At 61.2% G+C, this 21,640-nt stretch overlaps 1 protein-coding gene across 2 annotated transcripts in view; it reads left to right on the top strand.

The window, feature by feature from the left end:
• Positions 1-21,287, top strand: part of MAN1C1 (mannosidase alpha class 1C member 1) — a 116,132-nt gene extending 94,845 nt beyond the window's left edge. The window contains exons 6-13 of one of the 2 annotated variants that reach the window (XM_081308990.1): positions 3,299-3,340; positions 4,372-4,489; positions 7,983-8,076; positions 11,688-11,803; positions 16,596-16,815; positions 18,850-19,022; positions 19,575-19,690; positions 20,640-21,287. In XM_081308990.1, coding sequence (XP_081165116.1) covers positions 3,299-3,340; positions 4,372-4,489; positions 7,983-8,076; positions 11,688-11,803; positions 16,596-16,815; positions 18,850-19,022; positions 19,575-19,690; positions 20,640-20,766 — 1,006 coding nt within the window. In that variant the 3' untranslated portion in view covers positions 20,767-21,287. The remainder of the gene's footprint in view (positions 1-3,298; positions 3,341-4,371; positions 4,490-7,982; positions 8,077-11,687; positions 11,804-16,595; positions 16,816-18,849; positions 19,023-19,574; positions 19,691-20,639) is intronic. The other variant, XM_081308991.1, reaches the window with a different exon arrangement.
• The last annotated feature ends 353 nt before the right edge of the window (positions 21,288-21,640 follow it).

Genomic DNA, 21,640 nt, shown 5'->3' with positions numbered 1-21,640 from the left:
GCTCAGCCACCGCCTGGGAGCAGGGAGCCCACTCGCACCGCAGCCCACGGCTCCCCACCCCGTCCTACCCCTTCTCCAGCTGTGCCCAGAGGAGGGGCCTTGGCGTGCTCAGTGTCCTCACGACTGTCCTCTGTGGGGGAACACCCCTGGGGGCCATCAGGCCAGGGAGGGACCGTCAGGGCCGATGGAGGCTCGGCTCCATGCCAGGACCGACTCCCCAGAGCTGATGCTGGGACCTCAGCTCGGCTTCCTCTTCCACAAACACTGATCCTGGAGAGACGCAGCTCTCCTTCCCGGGCCTCCCCTCGTTTTCTGGACCAGAGTCTGTGGGTAAAAACGGGAGGGTGACCGGGAGGCACGTGGCCATGTGCTGCTGGTGCTCCTTGGAGAGGGCCTGCTGGTGGGGGCTGGACCCCACTGCTCCCCTGCCCTGGCCGGGGCTCTTCGTGGGCAGCTCTGGAAGGGAGAGTAAGAACGTGGCCCCGAGGGGGGCCTCGCCCCGCACTCCAGACAGGGGACGGCCATCGCCCAGGCAGGCCTGGGAGACGGGGCAGAGCCAGCCGTGACCAGTAACCTGCAGAGACCGCTGGACTATCCGGGACGGTGACAGTGGCCATTCCAAGGCCCTCTGTGGCCGAGTCCACCTCTCACTGTCTCTTTCATGGAGAGCCTCACACATCAGCCCCACTGCCCCAGGCCCCCCCCACCGTACAAATCGTAAAGGCTCAGACTCACAAGCCGGCCTTTGTCACGGGCACCACGTCCACATGTGGGCACACGCACCCACACACAAGTGCGGGCCTCTTCTGCCACACCCGCATGTACACATCTTCATCATTGCAAATAGCTACTGGGCATTCACTGTGTGTCAGGCACGATGTGAGCACGTGACGTGGATTCCTGAATCTCTCAGCGACTATATGGATCCCATTTTGCCAGCAAAGAAACTGAGGCTCAGAAAACTATGGCAATTTACCTGAGGTTACCCAGCAGTCAGAAGAAGTGAGAATTAAATGCCAGTTCTCTCTGGCTCCAGGGTTAAGGATTACACTGCGTAGGTAGGGACTTTAGCCAGGGTGGGGTGGGGGGGCATTGTGGAGTAGCCCCATTTGCCAGGGGAGGGGACACAATACCTGAGCTTACAAGGCTAGAAGAGGAGGGCAGAGCTTCCTACTGGGCACTTGGCTCACAGGGCTGACCCCAGGACACCCTGATCTCTGGGATGCTGCCCAGAGCACATGCCTTTGGGGCGCAAAGTCCTTAAGATCTGGATTTGGATCCAGCTTCACCTGCTCTACTCCTTGCTGTGTGATCTTAGAAAAGTGTCTCCCAGCCCAGCGTGGTGATGCACGCCTATCACCCCAGGGACTCGGGAGGCTGAGGCAGGAGGATCAGAGACTTCAAAGCCAGCCTCAGCAACTTAGCAAGTCACTTAGCAACTCAGCGAGACCCTGTCTCTAAATAGAATATGAAAAGTGGCTGGGGATGTGACTCAGTGGTTAAGTGCCCCTGGGTTCAATCCCCAGTACCAAAAAAAAAGAAAAAAAAGAAAAGGGTCTCTCCCTTTGAGCCTAAGTGTGCTCTCGTATGATGTAAAGAGCACAGGATCTGTTTCTGAAGTTGGATGTGAAGGTACAATAAGATAATCACAGCCACCTGGCCTGGATCAGGAATTTTTTTAAATTGTTGATGGACCTTTGTTTTATTTATTCATATGCGGAGCTGAGAATCGAACCCAGGGCCTCACACATGCCAGGCAAGCGCTCTGCCACTGAGGCCCAGCCCAGCCCCCTGGATTAGGAATTTATGAACAATGGTAATAAGTGACAGATAATTCATGTGTGCACAATCCTATGGTGATAAAATGACAATAAGAACGTGTGTGATTCATACCTCACATGACTCTCAGGCATGGGCCACGGGATTTAAGGGAGGAGAAGACATACCTAGGAAGTGAGCCCACCTGCTTGAGGGCACCACCTGGGACTAAGGGGACCAATGCTTGAAGCCAGGCAGGAGGGAGGAAAGTCACCAGCCACCTGCTCGTCCCTCCCAGGCCGGGCCCTACCTGTGCACCAGGAAACCCCACCACAGGAGCCCTGGTGGCCTGGTCAGCAGGAGGAGGCAGGAGGGAAGGCAGGAGGCCCAGGTGGACCCCTGGGAGGCCAGGAAGCCCCCACTCGTCAGGAAGCCCTCTGCTGAGCTCCAAGCTAGAACAAGATGTCACCTGGCCTGGGGGTAAGAGGAACAGGGAGGACAGGAGGGGGCAGCTCCCTCTTTCCCTCCAGGGCATCTGGAGGCCATCTGAGGGTAGATGACCCCTTGGGGAACCACGAGGCCCAGAGGACCACAGTGTGAGCCCCACGTCCGCACCTCGTGGCTCTGACCATGGACCTCCCCTTCCCGTGGGGTCTTCATTTCCTCCCGGGGACTAATGAGGCTTCACCTGTGGGTCTTAAAGGGGTCATGATGCAGATGGCTCAGGTCAGCGCCCAGCAGGCCACGGGGGCTCAGTAAGCTGGAACAAAGTGTCCCCTCCTGTTCTGTCCTCCCTCTCCTCCCCACCCCCGCCCCGTGTCAGGGGCAATATCCAGGGAAGCCACAATGGGACTCAGGGGGCAGTTGTCTCTGCATTTGTTGAGGTTCCCTGACCCCAGAGATCTCGAAACCCAAGCCCTCCCTCTGCTCCCAGCAGCTGAGAGGTTGTGAGCTTCCCTACCGTCCCCAGAAACCACCCAGGTCCAAGACCAGGGCTTAGAGAGAGAAGGACTGCCTCAGGGGAGCCCCAGCCCCACCCCCGGTGGCAGACAGTGACCTCCCCACCCCTCTCCCTTCCCAAGTCATGTCCCTGGGGGAAAAAAAAGGACAGATAGGGGCCAATTCCTGGCCTCCGTCCTCCACGGGCTCCCTGAAGAGTCCCCAGGCCCCTGGTTATCTGAATGTCCAACAGGTAGATAGCCACAGGGCGTAGGGGACTGAGGCCCTGGGAGAGGAGACAGCTTGCCCAGTGTCACGGTTTAGATGTCCTCAGAAGGCTGTGTGTGAGACGAGACCAGAGAGCGTAGAGGTGACATGGTGGGGTCAGGAGAGTCAGTGCGTGGGTCTTCCCGAAGGCACCCCCTGGTCCAGCTGCGGGCAGACCGGGCAGGGCTGGCGGAGGCCGGTGGCTGGGGTGTGCCTCTGGATATATTTTGTCCTGGTGAGTGGAGCTCTCTCTCTGCTCCCTGGCGGCCCTGTCCTGAGATGTTTTCCTCTGCCACACCCTCTGCCATGATGTTTGGCCTCATCTTGGGACCAGAGAAAGGAAGACGACCGTATTTGAACAGAGACCTCTGAAACCGTGAACCCAAATCAACCTTTACTCTCCCACGTGGTCCTTACCAGGTCTTTGGGTCACAGCAGTGACAACACTGACTCAAACTCCAAGGCCACCCTCTTCTGCACCCTCCTCCTCTCCTAATCCCCACCAAGTCTCAGGCCCAGAGACCCAGCAGGAGGTATCCTCCGTCCAGGTGGAGGAGTGTGGGGACCGAGGTGCCCCATGCTGACCGGGTTTGCCCGAGGACCCAGCCGGCACACGCTAGGACCTGCACCGGGCTCCCGATCCCAGGGAGGAGGTTAATGGTTAACCCGAGCTTCAGGTCCCAGCTGCTGGGTGAGCTCAGGCAGGTGACATAGTGCCCTCTACCTGGTTCCTCAACCACGGAAGGGCAGCGGTGAGGACTGACTGAGCCCTTGCTCCCCCGCGGCTCACGAGCTGGAGGGCCACAGCGCGGCTTCCCTGCGGGGTTCAGAGGAGCACATGGTCAGGGAGAGGAACGCCCACTCCCACCCCAGGTTCCCCCCAGCCCCACAGCTCCAGGGTCATGGCCATACCAGGAGCTGACCATCACGTGGAGGTCCCAGGAAATTCCACACCAGAGCCGGTGTGTGTCCTGGAGCGGAACCGACAGAGTGGGGAGAGGGGGGACCCAGGTGGGGTCCCTGCCCTGCATCTGCCCCCTCCAGACCCAAGCCCGGCACCACCGTTTTCCCCAGCGACGGGAGAATGCTCCTCTGTGGGATCTTAGCATGTCCTGACGACTTTGTCAATGTCATCTGCAAATTTACCCTGAGTGCCAGATCTCGAGCCCCCAAGTCTCACAGGGGCTGCTTGATGATAGAACCCGATATTTAGAGTCAGACGGGCCTGGGTTCAAATGACCTTCGGCAAGTCACCTAACCTCGCCCACTACGTGGTCCTCATCAACAAAACGGGGCCAGAGAGATTCAGTGGGATTACGTAGCTCAGTGCCGGCCACACTGCAGGTGACCCCACCCCCAGGTGCACCTGGCCAGCAGGGGTGACCGTGGCTGGTTCTGTGTTTTCAGGGGGAACTGGGGCTGGGCCTCCACGGGCGGCAGCAGCATCCTGGCCGAGTGTGGGTCTCTGCATCTCGAGTTCCTGCACCTCACCGAGCTTTCTGGCAACCAGATCTTCGCAGAAAAGGCAAGTTGCCCCTCTCCCCCCAAGACAGCACCCCCTCTTCTGCCCGCAGAGAGCAGAGGCCAGTGCCAGGAAGGAGCTGTGCCCCGACACATGCCGGCTTGGGGACAAATCTCTGAACTGTGAAATCTGGAGAAAGTACAGCGGGAACCCGGGCTCGGCCTCTCCTCGGCAGGAGCTGGCCACTGGCGCGCTGCCCCCTTTCCAGGGACGTTTAGCTTTTCCCAGTGCGATCCTCTGCTCTCCCCGCCAGACGCCCAGCTGGCTCTCACTGACAGCAGCTGGCAAGAGATTCCTGTCCCCAGCCGACGCCCACGGTGTCCCTCCTCACAGCTCTCAGCTCTCCAAGGCCACAGGGTATTGAGAGGTAGCATCCAGGCCAGCGTCCAATCCTGACAGTGACCCGCACCTGGCCCTTCAGGAGAGCCCTCAGGAGGGGTCCTTCTTCAGTGCTGCAGTCCCCACTGGAAGTGCCCCTGTAGGTCTGACCCTATACCCAAAGAAGAAAAGTGGGCACGTACACACACTCAGGTGGCACTCAGGCTGTGACAGCTCTGACCCCTTCTGAGTCCCCCTGGGAGATGGAAGCCCTGCCTGCCAGAGTCCTCCAAAGTCCTCAAGGATGGCCTTTTGGGGCCCCCCCCACTCCCCAAACCTCTAGAATGTCAGCCTAGTAGACTGGCGAGGGGATGGGAGGTGACAGAGTGGCACTTCTCCCTGGTGGCTTTCAGGGTGGAGTCACCAGCTGGCCTCAGAGCATCACCTGGCACCGGAGTCAGCATGGAAACCCACGCCCATGCGCTCCTGGATGCCAGGTTGGGGACCACTGCTGACTCAGCGTGTCCTGGAGGGGGGGGAGGGGAGCTTCTCAGCCCCTTGATGGCTGCCTGTGACGGGCGCTCACACCACCCTTAACCCACCTGCTGCCGTCAGAGACGCGCTCCTCCTGTTGAGCCCGTCTGCCAGGAGGGCCCTGGAGCGCTCCTGGGATGCACCCAATCCCATCCCGAGGCTCTGACTTCCAGATCCTTGTCCCACCTCGGGGCCTTGCTCCAGCCTCCCCGCTGTCAGTGCCCTTGAGCCAGGCTCCTCCAGGAAGATCTGACAGCTCGGGAGGAGCGGAGACAGGAGCTCACGCTGGTCGGGATCCTCTGGGGTAATTGCTCCAGTGCCTGAGCACCTGCTGTGTGCAGAGCAGCTGTGCCCCCTGGGAGGGAGATCTCTGCACTACCCCCATTTTACAGAGGAGGAAGCTGAGGCTCAGAGAGGCTCCGTAATGCACCCAGGGCCACCAGCTGGTGAGCAATGAAGCTGAGATACCAGCCCAGGACGGCAGGCTCTTTCTGCACCTGCTGAGTGCAGCAGGCTGTGGGCTCTTCCTCGGGGTCCATCTGTCTGTCTCTTCTCCCTACATTTGCATACTCTGGCTATTTTCATCCCCAGTCACACCCTCCCACAGAGGCAATTATTTGGCAGTCAACAAATTGGCCCAAATTCTAGAAGCGCCCATACCCTCCAGGGGAGCTAATTTAGCCTGTTTCTCTGCTCACCCCCAGGACAGTCAAGAATAACTCGGGTAGTGCACCTCCCTGTCCCCCATGATGGGCTCCATTAACATAAATGGACATGAAATCTGATGCGGCAAAGCCAAGTGCTGTCCCCCACCCCATCTCCCCCACACACACACTGGGGAAGAACCGTCTGCAGCTAAAAGGCTTCTCCTGCGGCTCCACACCGTCTGGATTAATCTATTAGCAGGTCCCAGTGTGGTCCCTGAGGGTCTTTCTCTCCCAGAGGATCTTGTGCTGGGTGGGACTTACAGCCCTGCCAGGGAGCAGCCACCCAGGAAGAAAGTCCTAAATTCCGCCTGTCACCCGTGCCCTGCACAGCCCCAAAGGCTGAGCCAGCCTCCGCCCCCTGCAGCTGGGGCAGCCTCGGCTGGGTGTGGCTGTGTAGTCACCATCCCCATCCATCTTGGACTCAGCCGCTGCTCCCTGGAGCACAAGGACGTACAGTCAGTGGGGACAGACAGACGGACTAGTGTCCTGGCTCAGCAACCTGAGACTCACTGGCCTTTGGCACATCACCGAACCTCTCTGAGACTCAGGTTTCTTGTCATTACACGGGGATAACGATATCTTGTAGGTGGCTCTGAGCGGGAGACGGTGTCCATAGTGGGTCAGTCTGTCTGTCTTAACGGAGTGGAGAAACAGATGCTGTTATTATTCTCGACACTGTTAAAACCCTCAACTGCCAGTTAGGGTGCAGGGGACTCAGGAGTCCAGGCCTTTCCCCGAAATGAGTCCTAAGGTATTAGATACACTCACTTGTTAGCTAAGCATTTTTTTTTTTTTTGCAATACTTATTAAGCCCAGCGATTCTCAACCACTGATTCTTAACCAGTGATTCTCAACCACTGAGCCACACCCCCAGCCCTTTTTAGTTTTTATTCTGAGACAGGGTTTCTCTAAGTTGCTCAGGCTGGCCTCAAACTTGAGTCTTTGGCATTACAGGTCTGTGCCACTGTGCCAGCTGTGTCCCTTTTTGTATATGTGTGGGGGCAGGGGATTAAACCCTGAGCACCCCTTAGCTCCAATCATATATATATATTTAAGTTGTTGATGGACTTTTATTTTATTCATTTATTTGTATGCAGTGCTGAGAATCGCACCCAGTGCCTCACACATGCTGAGCAGGGGCTCTACCACCGAGTCCCCACCCCAGCAACCCCCCGTCCTTTTGAATGGTTTGAATTTTGAGACAGTCTTGCAGAGCTGCCAAGGCTGGCTTCAAACTTGGACTCCTCCTGCCTCCGCCTTCCAAATGGCTGGGATCACAGGCGTGAGCCACCCCACCTGGCCCTTGACTTTCTTTTTTTTTTTTTTTTTAATACTTTTTAGTTGTAGATGGACACAATCTCTTTATTTTTTATTTGTTTATTTTTATGCGGTGCTGAGGCTCGAACCCAGGGCCTCATGAGTGCGAGGCAGGCGCTCTACCACTGAGCCCCAGCCCCGCCCTGGCCCTTGACTTTTTAAACTTCACCTGCGTATTATTCCTGGGGGGACAGTGAGGACTGAAAATGTACTCTCTTGGCGATTTACACAAACACGGCACACAGTTACTGAACAGCACTTGGACTCATTCCTCCTGTACGATTCCTATCCTCCGACCAGTGTCTCCACCGCCCACCTCCTGCCCACGGTCCCTGTGACGACTGTTGGATGCTACTTCCTCACTACAGCATGCAGCCGGGGAAGGGCAGGCGGTGGCCCGTGCCGTCCGGGGACAGGTGGTGGATCAGGCCCCCCATGGCCGTGTCCTGCCGTGGTCTGCCCCTGGGCACAGGTCCAAGCCGTGGCCACCTCTGGGCACCTCTCCTACCTGCCTCGCTGGAATGGTCTCCCCTGAGTCGGAAGCTGCCTCCCTTCCACGCTGGGCTGGGGGTCAGTCAGCTTCGGGAGGGTGAAGCGGTGCCGTGTCCATCCCTCGGCAGGTCAGGAAGATCCGCAGGGTCCTCAGGGAGATGAAGAAGCCCTACGGCCTCTACCCCAACTTCCTCAGCCCAGTGACCGGGAACTGGGAGCAACGTGAGTACAGAGACGCTGGGGCTCCCCCACCCACCTCCAGGGCCAGGACCCAGTGCGTGGCCACGAGAGGAATTCAGGGCGACCACGTCCCCAGCCGGGCATCTGCTCGGGGCCACCTACGGAAGCTGAGTGGGCTGGGGAGGACGCGGGGGCGAGTCTCCTAGGTCTGCGTGATGCGTCCCTTTGAGAAGCCTGGCTCTGGGAGGAGCAGGCCCCGGCCCCAGTGTGCCCTCTTGACCAAGGCCCTGTCCCATGGTCACCGTCTGCACGAATGGATGGCAGCAGGTTCCGTGGGCCCTGCCTCTGGGGCCTTCCCCAGACCTGCCCAGAGGCCCCACCTCCACTGTCTGCCCCACAGTGAACCCTCTCCATGTCCCCTGCCTCCAACCCTGGCTGTGTGGCAGGGGCTCAGGGGCAAAGCAGACCTGAGCCTCACAGCGTGTGGCCTGGGAGAGCGCATCTCCGCAGCGGAGCTGTGGAACAGGAGCGGGAGAAGGCTTCTGAGGGCCAGGAAGGGAGGAGGGCGGGAGGCCGGTTCCTGTTCAGCCCTCCAGAGGTGACTCAGGTTGTCCCCGAGCCAGTGATGCAGGCAGGGCCTGTGGGGACAGGGACAAGGACTCGCGGGAAAACACAGAGGCCTTTCCTTCCCACCCGAGCCTCTACCATCTGCAGGTCTGGGAGGCCCAGAAAATTCCACCCAAGAATTTCCCCCAGTGATGGCTTCACCCCAAGTGGACTCCCCCCGCCACACACACACAAAATACAGAAATGCAGAGTATTCTCACCCAGAATGCCCTGCCAAATCCCAAGGTGAGGAGAGGAGAGGGAGGCCTGAGTTACAGAGTGCGCCAAGAGACCACGGAGAACTGCGAACTGGCTGGGCCTGGGGAGGCTGAGGCAGGAGGATGGCAAGTGCGAGGCCAGCCTGGCTCGGCAGCCAGGTCCTGTCTCAAAACATAGAAAGGGCCGGGAATACAGCTCAGGGGTAGAGTGCTTCCGGGCCTGTGTGAGGCTCTGCTAAATAAATAAACAAAAAGAACCAAGAACCGCTTCTCCTTGCAAGGGTAGAGCCGGCCTCCCCAGGCAGGCAGCAAACCCCACGGGGAGAGGTGAGGCCGTGGCCTCCCTGCCTACCCTTTCCCTCTGCAAATTAGAGGGGACCCACACACACACCCCAGAGGGGCATGATTTTATTTTCTGCCTGTGCCAGGGGCCGCGGGGCGGGGCAAAGTCGCTCCCATATGGGAAATTGCTTCACATTAATAAAGTATGAGCCGGCGACGGCTGAAGAGCAGAGGGAAGGTCAACAGCCCTGCTGAGCCGGCGCCGGCCTCCTCCTCGCCCAGCCTCGGCGCCGGGATCATCTCAGGGCCTCTGGGGGTTTTGTGGGATTCTTCTGGGGCGTGTGTATTTCCCACAGATGATCACAGCCCCACCTCCATGAGGTGAATGCACTCTGCTAGTCCTCGGGTCAGCCCAGGCAGCAGGGTGAGAGCTGTGCATCCATCTGCAACCACAGAAATGGGGGGGGGGGGGTCAGGACTGCAGCGACCCAGCTGCCAACCCCCCCCCCAGGCTGCTCGCTGCCCCTGGTGACGGGGGAGGCCCAAGAGCCTCCTGCTAAGCCCCCATGAACCCTTGGCTCCCGGCAGCCCCAGGCCCAGACGAGACCAGGCTGAGACTCCTTAGAGCCCAGAGAACCGTAAGGAGAGGTCCGCAGCCCCTCAGCTGGGCCCCTGGCTGCTGAACCCCATGCTTCCTTGGGGGGGGTGGGGCCGCCCTGGGAGGCCCGGGCCCCGGAGTCTGAGTGCCTGTCGGCTCCGCCTGGCCGCTTCCCAGCTCCATGCTGCGGAGCCCTGGGCCTGTGGCCCTGCCTCCTGCCACCAGGTGTGATGAGAGTGTGACAAGGTCAGGAACCAGTGACGGACCTCCTGGTGAGAGCTGTCCACTCGGGCCAAGTCCACCTGCAAGGTGACTCTCACACTCCCCCGAGAGTCCTGTCTCCAACACCATGAGACCCGGTGGCCGGGCTCCCCTCTCCTGCAAACCCCAGATGGGAACCTGGACCTAGTGACACCCAAGCTGCACCGAGCAGGTGAGGGTGTCAGCCAGCACGGTGGAGAAGGATACCAAGGCCCAGGGAGAGCACCAGCCAAGGCCAGGGGCCCACCGGTGTGGCATGCGGCCTTCCCCACGTCTCCCCGGCACAGACCTGCCTGTCATGGGCTCGCTGGGCCTGCCCTCCACCCCACCCCACCCCCGTGCACCCCTGCCTGTCGGGCTGTACCCCCGCACTGGGATGACGGGCGGCACCGTCAAGGGCTCTTCCCTCCCCGCTGTAGCTAAGCCCCGAGGACCCCCCACACCTGCCCCAATCCTGTGCTGTCTCTCCATGTTCCGGTTCTCTCCAGGGCTGCTTCGGAGCCAGACCCTTTGCAGGGCCGGGATGTACTTGTGGACAGGGGCTGGCAAGGCCTGGGGGCTGCTCCTGTGTGACGGGCCTCCCCTCGACCCCCTTTCCCGTCCCACCCATCTCATCTCTCTGCCTTTGGGTCCCTCTCCTCACCTGTCCCCTCTTGATGCATCTTTCTCTTCACCCTTTGGCAGAAAGTGAGGCCTTGGTGAGGTGGCCTTGGACAGCTCCCTGGGTTCACTCTGGTCTTCCCATCTGGGAAATGGGCGCACAGTGCTCAGGCCCGCAGGGCTTTGGAAGGTTGAGCTATAAATAACACAGTTCAGCTCCTGGCCGGAGGCGGACACCCAGGAGATGGTAGCTGAAGACATACTGGGCCCCCACTCCCTCCCTCTCTCCCTCCTGTCCTCCAGAGGAGTCGAAGACATGTGCCCGTCCCCACCCTTCAGACCACCTCATGTCCCTCCCCATCTCTAAAGTGTGTCCCTCGCCAAGTCCACTGGGGGCCTCTCCGCCTCCCGCTGTTAGGTCTGGGAGCGCACGGGCCAAGCGCAGTCTTGCTCCTGTGGGCAGGTGGTCCTCGGCGGCCCATCTTCCTCCCGGGTGGACAGATCTCGACCAGCCCCGAGGCCCCGCTCCAGGGCAAGTCTGGCCTCTGTGTCCAGGGTCCAGCAAGCACAGGCCTCGGGCAGGGAGAGGTCTTCACCGGTTCTGCCCCCTGCTCCTTGGAGCTCAGTGTATCCCCACTTGCTGGAGTGGAGCTCTGTCTTTCTGGAGTGGCTCTGCGCCGGAGGCCACACGAGGGCTGGACTCTTCCTTCCGTGGCCTCTGTGAACCAGCCCCGGTTAATCACCACGGTTGTCACTGGGCAATAAAAACCCTGAACTTCCTGCCACCGGAACGTCTTTTAAAGAAACGCGACTCGTTTACAGTTAATAGGCAGGGGACCGGCCATCCTCCGCCAGTGCAGGCAGAGGGACCTTCCACCCTGGAGAGCCGGAGCCCTCGGGCACCCGACACCTCGCTCGAGACCCCTGCCTCTCTGTGTCACCGGCCGTGTCTTCTCTGCCCCGTTGGGGTTCCCTCCACCTGCACACAGCCCCCGGCGCCCAGGCCCACGGAGAGCTGTGCCCCCTCGTCACACCCCCACCGCCAGCGGCAGGTGGCGGTGACGTCCTTGTCCTCTTCCCCCTCACAGACCACGTCTCCATCGGAGGACTCGGGGACAGTTTTTATGAATATTTGATCAAATCCTGGCTGATGTCTGCCAAGACCGACACGGAGGCCAAAGTCATGTACTACGAGGCCCTGGAGGTAAGACGGCGCTGGGCTCTTCACGGGTGGGTGGTTATCAGTCCCCTGTCGCAGTCCCCTGAGTGCTCGGGCAGCAGGGGTCTGGGAGAGAAGGACAAGCAGTGTCCCCAGTGGCGCCTGGCAGTCTCGAGACTCCTCCCAAACACCCTGAAACAGGCTGCAGTAGCTTGTCCCCTCCCCTCACCCCCCCCACCTCCCCAGGAAACCCAAGCTCGCGAGGTGAAGTCTTTGTCCAAGGTCTCATAGGAAGTGACAGTCGGTCTGATTCAGAAACCACAGTTCAAAAACCCACGCCTCCTCCATGATGTCTGTGCTTCAGTGAACGTGCCAATGCCCAGGGGCAGCCAGACTGGGGCTGGGAGCTCCCAAGGCAGCTGCCAAAACGAGACCCTCAACTATCTTCCCACCAACCAGAGGTGACAGAGTTAGCATGTCCAAGTTGGGAGCAGCCTCCTGGATGTGTGGAGCCTTCAGTTCTGTGGCTGTTTATGTAGATGGAAACCAGGGCCCAGAGAAGGAAAGGCAATTGCTCAGGGCCACACAGCACAGAGTTGGCAGAGCTGGCACCACCGTGGGTCTGTCCCCAGGGTGGTGTGGATGAGAGGTGGCAGACTGAGATGAGTCCCTCCAAAGGGAGGCAGAGTGAGCCTGTAAGCCCAAGCTATTGGGAAGGGGGCTGGGGAACCACAGCCCATCAATAGATACCTTTGAGCCCAGTTGATGAGAAGACCCTGGACCGGCTCTGGGCCTCGAGTTAGCTGAGCACGTTGGGTCTGTTCTGTCCCCACCTTGATGTGAACGTCCACCTCACTCCCTCTAACCCGGGCTCCCTCTTCCCCGCTGCCCTGCTGAGTGGGTCCCCTGCACAGCCACCAGGAGGGCTGGAGAGGCAGGCCCCGTCCTCCCGCAGCCTGGGGTGGGCAGGCCCCTCCTCCGTCCCCGGGGGTCCCCCATCCCTGTGCTTCACCCCCCTCTGCCCCCACCCCTAGTCCCACAGGGGGTCCAGCCGTCTCCTCTCCTAGGACAGTGTTCAGTAGCCAGTCCCACTTGGGATCCACTGTCAACTGCTCCCGATGCGCCTTCCCAGCCTCTCTGCCATGAGCCGGGCTTCTGTCACTTGGGACGCATCTAGAACGTTCCCTGCACATCCCACCCAGCTCCCCAGACCCCGTGGGGGCTCCCTGAGAGTCCGCCCCTGGGCGAGCTGGCTCAGTCCTGAAGCAGAGCCTGGGCAGGGGGCACCCGAGAACTGGGATGGGCGCTGAGAGGGGAGCTGTGGTGGGAAGGACAGTGGGCAAGTGGATGGACAGACGGACCGTGGGTGGGTGTGAGGCAGATGGTGGGCGGTGGGGACGAGAGTCGATGCATTTGTGGGTGGATTGACGTGAGCGGTCAGTAGACAGGGCTGGGCGGTCCTCGGACGCCCTTTGCTTGCACGAATCTGGCCAGGGTCAGCGGTGCTTCGAGAAGCGCTGAAACGGCCTCCAAAGCCGAGCCCTTGGACCTCGAGCTCGGGATGTTTCCCCGCCCACTGCCCTGCACTGAGACCGGCCAGTCTTGGCCGGGAGCGGTCACTGGGACTCAGGCCCACCCTCTGTGCCCTGGGATTTGGTTGAGCTCAGACCCAGGCCCGTGGCTCCGGGAGGATGGACTTCAGCCTTCCCTGCAGGGTAAGCTGCCCGTCCAGGAACAGCCATCCCCTGCCCTCGAGGCACACTGCAGTGGAGGCTTATGTCACGAGTGGGAGCTTCCGACAGCACCTGCTTGAACAGCAGACAACTGGCCGCTCCCGCACCCCGTCCCCACCAGGGCTGGCCTCTGGCAAGTTTGGGCCTTTGAAGGAGTGTTCAACCTCGTTGGCTCGTGAGGTCACCTGGGGAACCATCGGATCCCTTGTCCAGCTGAACCCCTGACCAGTGGTCTCAGAACTTCTAGGGGGTAGGGCCCAGTGACAGCATTTGAAAGCTCCTAGGGGACTCCAGGGTGCAGTCAGGGTGACCGCCGGGAGGTCAGACCAGTGTCCAGCTGTGGCAGGCGTTGAAGGTACAGATGGGTCTAACTGGGTTGACCCCTTAGTGTCTCCTTAGCAGGCCTCAAGGGCTGGGAAAGCTGCACCTCGCAGCCTGCACTTACCAAAATGCAGGACAGCCAGGCCAGGGGGTCCCTGGAGAGCTCCCTGGGCGTCCCACACGAGGCACAGGAAGGAGTGTGGAGACCAGCAGCTACCGAGCCCTCGTGACCCTCCCGGGAACTAGTGTTCCCATTTTAGAGATGAGCAAAGTGAGTCTTCAGAAAAGTGAGATAATTTATCCAAAGTCATCCAACTTTTTTTTTTTTTTGGTACCAGGGATTGAACCCAGTGGTGCCTAACCACTGAGCCACATCCCCAGCCCTCTTTTGTTTGGAGATAGGGCCTCACTAAGTTGCTGAGGTTCTCCTCGAACTCCTCCTGCCTCAGCCTCCCGAGCCGCTGGGATTACAGGTGTGCACCACGGCGCCTGGTCCCCACCCGAGTCTTAAATCACAGAGCAGAGACTCAGGCCCACGCCTCATGCCCGCTCAGCCCTGCCGCACCTTGCAGGGATCAGACCTTCCCCGGCAGCTCAGCAGCCTGTGCCAGCCCATGTTTTCTCGGGGCCTTAGGAGGCCTTGTCCTTTTTTATCATCACATCGCTCATCTCAACTGCCTCTTCAAAGAGACCTGACCCGTCATTTCCTCTTCACCTCAGTCACTTAGCCCGGGCGGCCCCCCGGACAGAAATGACCTTGGGGAGGCATTCGGAAGGTCAGGCTCCAGCTCCAGCCCAGGCGCCCTGCATCCCCCCTCCCCCGAGGTTTGTGTTCCTACATCCAAAATGCTGACAGCTTGTGACTTCTCAGCCAGACTTGGGGGCCCTGGGCCACCCTGATTCCCTTTCCCTGCACAAGACGGAGCCTGGCACAGTGGCACTGCTTCCCAGCTCTGCCCAGGAGCTGGGCCCGGCCAGAGCAGATCGGCTGGCAGCCCTGTGGCTCTGCAGGTCCCCTCAGCAACACCCATGCAGAGCAGGTGCCCTGCATGTCACATCACCAGCCTGCCCCATCTGTCACTCAGCAAGGGCCCACAGCCAGGCGCCCGGTGGCAGGCCCCAGCAGCGGAGGGGAGCAAAACCCATCCAGGAGCAGACGCTGCTTGAGATCTGCGTCTGCCAGGCACTGGATGAGGGCCCCGGCCAGTGGCCCCCGCATCACAGTGCTCAGAGTCCTAGGGGGACAGACACAGAAACTACAGGTGGGGACAGCACCGGGTACAAAGGTCCCAGCAGGTGAGAGAGTAAGGGGTGCAGGGCCCAGTTAAGTCGGGCATCCCCCTGGGCAGGTGGCATTTGGGAGGAAGCCCCAAGGCTGAGTTGAGGTCAGCACCCCCAGGATCAGCATGTGAGAAGAGGAACAGCCAAGAGCTAGAGACCCCCGGCAAAGCAGGGCACCCGCATCCCCAGTCTCCTCCCGTTGGATTCATTCGAAGGCTGATGCCATTTTAACTCATGTGCACTTGGTTTCCCGGGGAGGCCTCTGCCCCTGGTGGGCGTCCCCGCCCGGACCAGCGCCATCCACGGTGTCACTGTTCCCACACCTGGCACAGCACTGACCCCAGGAAATACTCAGTGGTTCATGAACTATTTGAAGGGGAGAGGACATGAAAGAAGAGAGGCCCGTGTGGCCGGGGTGGGAAGGAGGGCAGGAGGCAGGTGGCAGAGGACACAGTGGCCCACGTTTATTGGGGGAGTCGGTGGCGGGAAGTAGCCCACTCTGCAGGCTTCCTGAGTTCTCGCCAGTCTGGGAGGGAGTGGGCTCTCCTACCCCGACTGGATACCGCGGAAACCGAGCCACAGAGAGAGCATCCAACCTGCCAGGGCCACCCAGCGTAGAACTGCTGGAGAAGAAATCCGAACCCACAGAGTCCGCACCCCGGAACTGTGCCCAGAGCAGGTTGGATCTCGGAGTCCGCTCATGGAGATGCTGCTGGACCTTTGTGTGTGGGCACTGGGAGCCCCTGAAGGTTCTGGCCAGTGACACGGGGTGACACAGTTCACTGTTAAGTGCAGACCCTGTCCCCAGAGTGGATTGGAGGCAAGAGTAGGGGCCGAGGCGAGGGCCCCAGGGGTCCCCTGTGGTGACCAGGCCCCAGGCCCATCAGGTCTGGCATCGAGGCTGTGTGAGCTGCCACCTGCGGTACCCCGGTCTCCTGGGCTCCTGGGACCGAGGGCAGGAGTGGGGGGCGGGATCACCTGCTATCTGCACCCCAGCATCCGGGCCCTTGCCCACCAAAGGAGCAGAGCCCTGGGGTCCTGGTTCTGGTGCGGCCGGGTGACCTGGGACAAGCCACTTCACCCTTGGTAGAGGGCGCCTGGCGGGGAAGGAAGAAGCCTGCAGGAGGGGACCCCAGGAGGGCAGCTCCAGTGCCTTTGGGGTCCTTTCTGATAATTGGATCAAGCACAGGGAACCTCTTCCCGGAGAAGGGAGATGGCGGAAGTGCTGACAGAGGACAGGGTCACCTTTAAAGATGTCTGAAATGTAAAAGATGTAAAGGCCGCACAGGGGACTCCCTGAGGCTGAGCGGCAGCCTGGCCTCCGCCTGCCTCCCCCAGGCCCCAGGCTCGGCTCCGGGTGCCAGGCCCTGCCAGGGACCACAGCTGGCCAGGGTCAGGGGCCTCTTTGCTGGGGTGGAGAGGCTGCAGCGCGGCCCCTGTGCTCACACGCCCTCTCCCCCTTCTCTTACCCACGCCCCTCCCCCCAACCCCCTTGCTCCCAGGCCATAGAGATGTACTTGCTGAATGTCTCTCCCGGGGGGCTGACCTACATCGCCGAGTGGCGAGGGGGGATTCTGGACCACAAGATGGGGCACCTGGCCTGCTTCTCGGGGGGCATGATCGCCCTCGGCGCTGAGGATGCCAAGGAAGAAAAGAGGGCCCACTACCAAGAGCTCGCAGCCCAGATCACCAGGACGTGCCACGAGTCATATGCCCGCTCAGGTAACCCTGCAAGGGGAGGGGGCAGCAGCAGAGACTGAGGCTAGACAGCAGGAAGAACTGGAAAGAGCAGCAGTGAGTGCAGGGAGTGGAAGTGAGGTGGCTTTTGAGTGAGGGCTGAGCAGTCCGGGCACTGGAGTTGAACATCAGGTGCTGTCTGGCACTTGATCCACAAGGTCACTGAACCTCACAACAAGGTGGGGAGACTCAGCCACCGTCCCAGGAGGCAGGGGGCAGAGTCCTCCAAACCCCGAGACAGAAACACAGGTGTCCTGTCCCAGGAAGTTCCCACCCTGAGTCCCCTCCTGGGAGCCTGCCTCTGCCCCCGCAGCACCTGCCGGCGGGCTCACCACCCCCTGGTACCCTCGTCACTTAGCCGAGATCACCAGAAAGCTCAAGGGCTCTGGTCAGCACCCACCCACACCTGGCCTCCAGACGCAGGGTCAGACGTCACGTGGGCAGCAGGAGCCCAACCCCCGATCTGCACATGGGGAAACTGAGTCAGCCCAGAGAGGGGAAGAGACTTGGCCAAAGCCACACTGCACACCAGCAGCCGAGCCTGGGTAGGGCCAGGTCTTCTGATGTCCAGCCTGCCCCCAGCACTGCCTCGCCACACGCCCCGCCCCCTGGCCCCAGGAGACGCCAGCCGCCTCCTGGTGGGAGCAGAGGTCCCCAGACCTGCAGTGCAGACCCCCGGCTCAGGGCCTGCTGCCTCAGCTGGGTGGCCCCTAGTCCCTTGTCTGTCTGGGGGGGGACAGTGGCATGGGTCTCCCAGAGTGTGGCAGGGCCTCCCCGGGCAGCAGGCCTCGGCCCTGGCGCAGGGGCTCCGAGCTCCAGGGGAGGCTGGCAGTGAGACCCAAAGCGGGTCTCCATTCTCCTGGAGGAGCTCAGCCAGGGCCGTCACCAACAGGTGGCCTGGGGTAATAGAGAGCGGCCTCTTTGTCTGGGACAGTCAGCCCGGTCATAGAGGACGGTCACTCAGCAGAGCCCAGTGCTCCCGCCAGCCTGGCTGCCCGCTGCCCTCAGCCTGTTAGCAACTTGGCACAACCACCGTGTTGTGGAGGCTCCAGCCGCGTCACCATCTGACAGGTGGGAGGGGCCGGGGCCTAGATCCCTGCTCTTCCAGGAAGCCCTCCAGGAGGGACGTCACACCCGAGCTCCAGCCTGGCTCCTGAGGAAGCGACCCACGTGGGGTTCCCAACCCAGATGGATGGGGGCGCTCAGCTGGCCTGGCAGGATGTGCAGGCAGCGGAGGGAGGAAGACCTGAGCCACACACCCTAAATTTTGGACCTAGAGAGTTAGATCCGAGGAAGGAGAGAGAGAGAGAGCACAGCCTGGGGGGACAAGGCATCAGACAGATCCTGGATCACACCCCAGCTCAGCCACCACTTGCTGTGTTGCCTTGGACAAATTACTTAGCCTCTCTGGTCCTCAGTTTCCACATGCATGAGGGGAGTGTTACAGCATCTATCTTAGCAAAAAAATAGCTTTCTTCAGATTGAGGTAGTGCACGTCAAGCACCCCGAACTGCCCTTGAAGTCACGGGTGGGAGCTGTGCTGGCCGTTAAAAGTATGGAAAAGAAAACAAAGACGGTAGAGCCCAGACCCCACAGGCCGGCCTCCTCTACTGCCCCTCTGTCAGTTGGGGGGCTTCCTTCCATCTCCCCCAGACCCAATCTAGGAGGTGTCAAGTGCAGCTTGCTAAGAAAGGGGATCTTTGACGTCAGGGTGTTGGAGCGCCCGAGAAGCCCGGTGCCCACCCACAGCACTGCCCCAAATGTGCCCCAGCTGAAGCCCTGTCCTGCCTGAGCTCTAGCCACAGCCCACGGACAGCTGGGGTCCCACAATCTGGGACAGAGCGTGGCCCCTTCAGAGTCCCACCTGATTCCTGAAGCTCTGGGGTCTTGCCGGGGCCCCCGAGGCCCAGGGAAGGGGTGCGTCTTCCCTCTTCCCAGTGCGGCTGGGTCACCCCGCGAGGTCACCCCTGGAGAGCCGGAGGTGCGGGTCCCAGTGGGTCCTCTGCTGCCCCCTCGCAGACACCAAGCTGGGGCCCGAGGCCTTCTGGTTCAACTCCAACAAGGAGGCGGAGGCCACGCACGAGGGCGAGAGCTACTACATCCTGCGGCCCGAGGTGGTGGAGAGCTACATGTACCTGTGGCGGCTCACGCACGACCCCATCTACCGGGAGTGGGGCTGGGAAGTGGTGACGGTGAGTGGCCCTGGGGACGGTCCGAGCCCCAGCCAGGGCCCGGGAGGAGGGCCAGGCGGGCTGCCCACCCGCTAGGGGTCCGCGCTGTGGTCCCCAGCAGACCTGGGCCGGGAGCGCGCGGGCCCCAGAGCACCCCCTGGCCGGACGGGTGTGGGGGAGCCCCCTCTGGCCCCGCCAGCCGCTCACCTCGTCCTCTTGCCACCGCCTGCCCGGCCCAGGTGGCCCGGCCACTCCTCGAGCCCGATGTTGGCCCAGCCCCCTCACCTGGCCACCTCGCTCGAAAACCAGACCTTCCCCAGGTGGCAGGTGTCCCCGGCAGGTGGGGTTCCAGAAGGTTCCCTGGTGCCTGCTGCGCCCCTGTCCTCCCCACCAGCCCCTGCCCACCCTCAGGCTGCGGCCACATAGCTCTGGCCCAGAGGAGCCCCGGGGGTGCTGAGTCCACTCCCCAGACCCAGGCGTGCTGGCTCCGTCCACTTGGCCTTCGCCCCCACGAAGGCAGGGGTCGGGCTGTCCCCAGGTCCGTCCCCTCCCGCTAAGCGGCGCCCCCCGCAGGCGCTGGAGCGGTACTGCCGGACCCAGGCGGGCTTCTCGGGGATCCACAACGTCTACAGCCCGGCCCCCCGCCACGACAACAAGCAGCAGAGCTTCTTCCTGGCCGAGACGCTCAAGTGAGTGGGCGATCGGGGCGGGCAGCCAGGCTCCCTGTCACCGGGGCTCCACGGGGGGGGGGAGGGGACGGCCCCAGAGCGGGGCCAGGGGGCGCTAGGGCCCGGCAGTCCCTCCCCTCAGTGAGACGGAGCCCAAGTCCAGCCCCAGAATCCACCCTGGACACTCGAGGCCATTTCAGCTCTCCACCGCTCCTGGTCCCCAGTTCTCTGAGACTCTGTCCTCCCTGTCAAACAGGACCCTGGTGACGTGCTCCGTGTCCCCAGGTGGGACGGTGCTCACGCGCCTTCCCTCCAGGCCTGCAGCCTCCCACCCTTGCTCCTTGGCTGGGAGTCGGCCACAGCAGACCCTGAGCCTTAAACCGCCCTGGTCGGCTCCTGCCGGTCGGTCGCAACCCCTGCCCTGCAGCTAGAGTCCTGGAGTCCCTGCTGTGCCCCCTGAGGTGCCCTGGTGTGCCCTGAGTGTGGAGGGGCCCAGGCAAGAGTTTGGACAGGTACAGGTGGGCCCAGTGGCACCCCCACCTGTCACCCCAGCAACTCAGGAGGCTGAGGCAGGAGGATCACAAGTTTGAGGCCAGCCTCAGCCACTTAGCAAAACACTAAGTTAAACAAAAAGGGCTGGGGATGTGGCTCAGTGGTAAAGCCACCCTGGGTTCAATCCCCCCTCCCAAAAAGAGAAAAGAAGGGTCCAGACAGCAGCACACTCCCGCCCCGTGTCAAGCTGTGAGCCAGCCTCAAGGGTCCTGACGGGGCCGGCACACAGGGCCAGGCAGGCCAAGCTGACTGGGGTCCAAGCCAGGTTTAAACCAGGTCCCTGGGATCCCAAACCGGGGGCTTTCCCCGGTGTCCAGTGTCCTTCCTGTGAGCGGTCCTAGGCCCTGACCTTCCTGCCCTCGGCCCCAGGCCCGTCCCCAGCCTGACCGGCTCTTCTCGCTCCCTGCCCTGGGCGCAGATACCTCTATCTCCTGTTCTCCGAGGACGACATGCTCTCCCTGGAAGACTGGGTGTTCAACACCGAGGCCCACCCGCTGCCCGTGAACCACTCGGACAGCTCCGGCAGCACCCAGCGCCCATACTGACCGTCCCCGCCGCTCTGGGCGCTCAGCGATGCCTGGCCTCTCGGGGACCCAGGGGACCCGGGACTGCTCCCCCAGGGACGGGGAACGCCGGCCCAGTCCCGGGCAGACCCTGGACAGACGACGAGTCAGACTGGCCACTACTTTTCCTCTGTGAGGACACAGGACCTGGAGTCTCAGCGATGTCACTAGGGCCGCGGTCACACCCATGTGACCGAGGCCAGACATTCCTTTCTACGGAGAATTTCTACGAAACCCACCCCCTCGCCATCGGGGCCAAGGACGGGCGTCGGCACTCTGACCCCGAGTGTCCATTCGCTTCCTTTAGTTTGGGGGTTTTCTTGCTTGATTTTTTTTTGTTTTGTTTTTGCTTAATTTGCTTTTTCTTGACACTCGAGCCTCTTACGATGATGAATATCATTTTCAAAAATCCCGTGCTTGCTCCACGGAGCCCTCCCGATCAGGGACGTGGTGGGCAGCCGCACGCGGTCCTGACCCTCCTCTCATTCCACCGCCTGCTGCCCAGCGCTCACCTGGTCAACCACGGGTCATTCACCTTAGGATTTTGTGGAGGGGCTCCCTTTGATTTGGGCCTAAGTGTTACAGATCACCTAGTGCTACTTCCGTTATTGTCATGGAAACCTGTGAACTAGAATAAAGGAGTTGATTGGATAAGAAATAAGACTGGGCTCATTGCACACCAGTGACGCTGGGGGAAGTGCCACCACGTTCTCATCAAAAAGAAGAACCAGCCAGCAGTGGATCCAAGGTCTGATTTAGTGAACGATTTCGACTCGTATTGCTTTCCCTTAAACGGGTCTGGATACATTCAGGAAGCGCAAGGCCCGCCCTGTAGTTAAAGCTGGGGATTTAGACT

The sequence above is a fragment of the Spermophilus citellus genome, assembly GCF_964194105.1.
Source record: "Spermophilus citellus genome assembly, chromosome: 9".
Lineage (NCBI taxonomy): Eukaryota > Metazoa > Chordata > Mammalia > Rodentia > Sciuridae > Spermophilus > Spermophilus citellus.
Note: the sequence above shows the minus strand (reverse complement) of the source record. Positions and strands in the feature narration are given on the sequence as shown.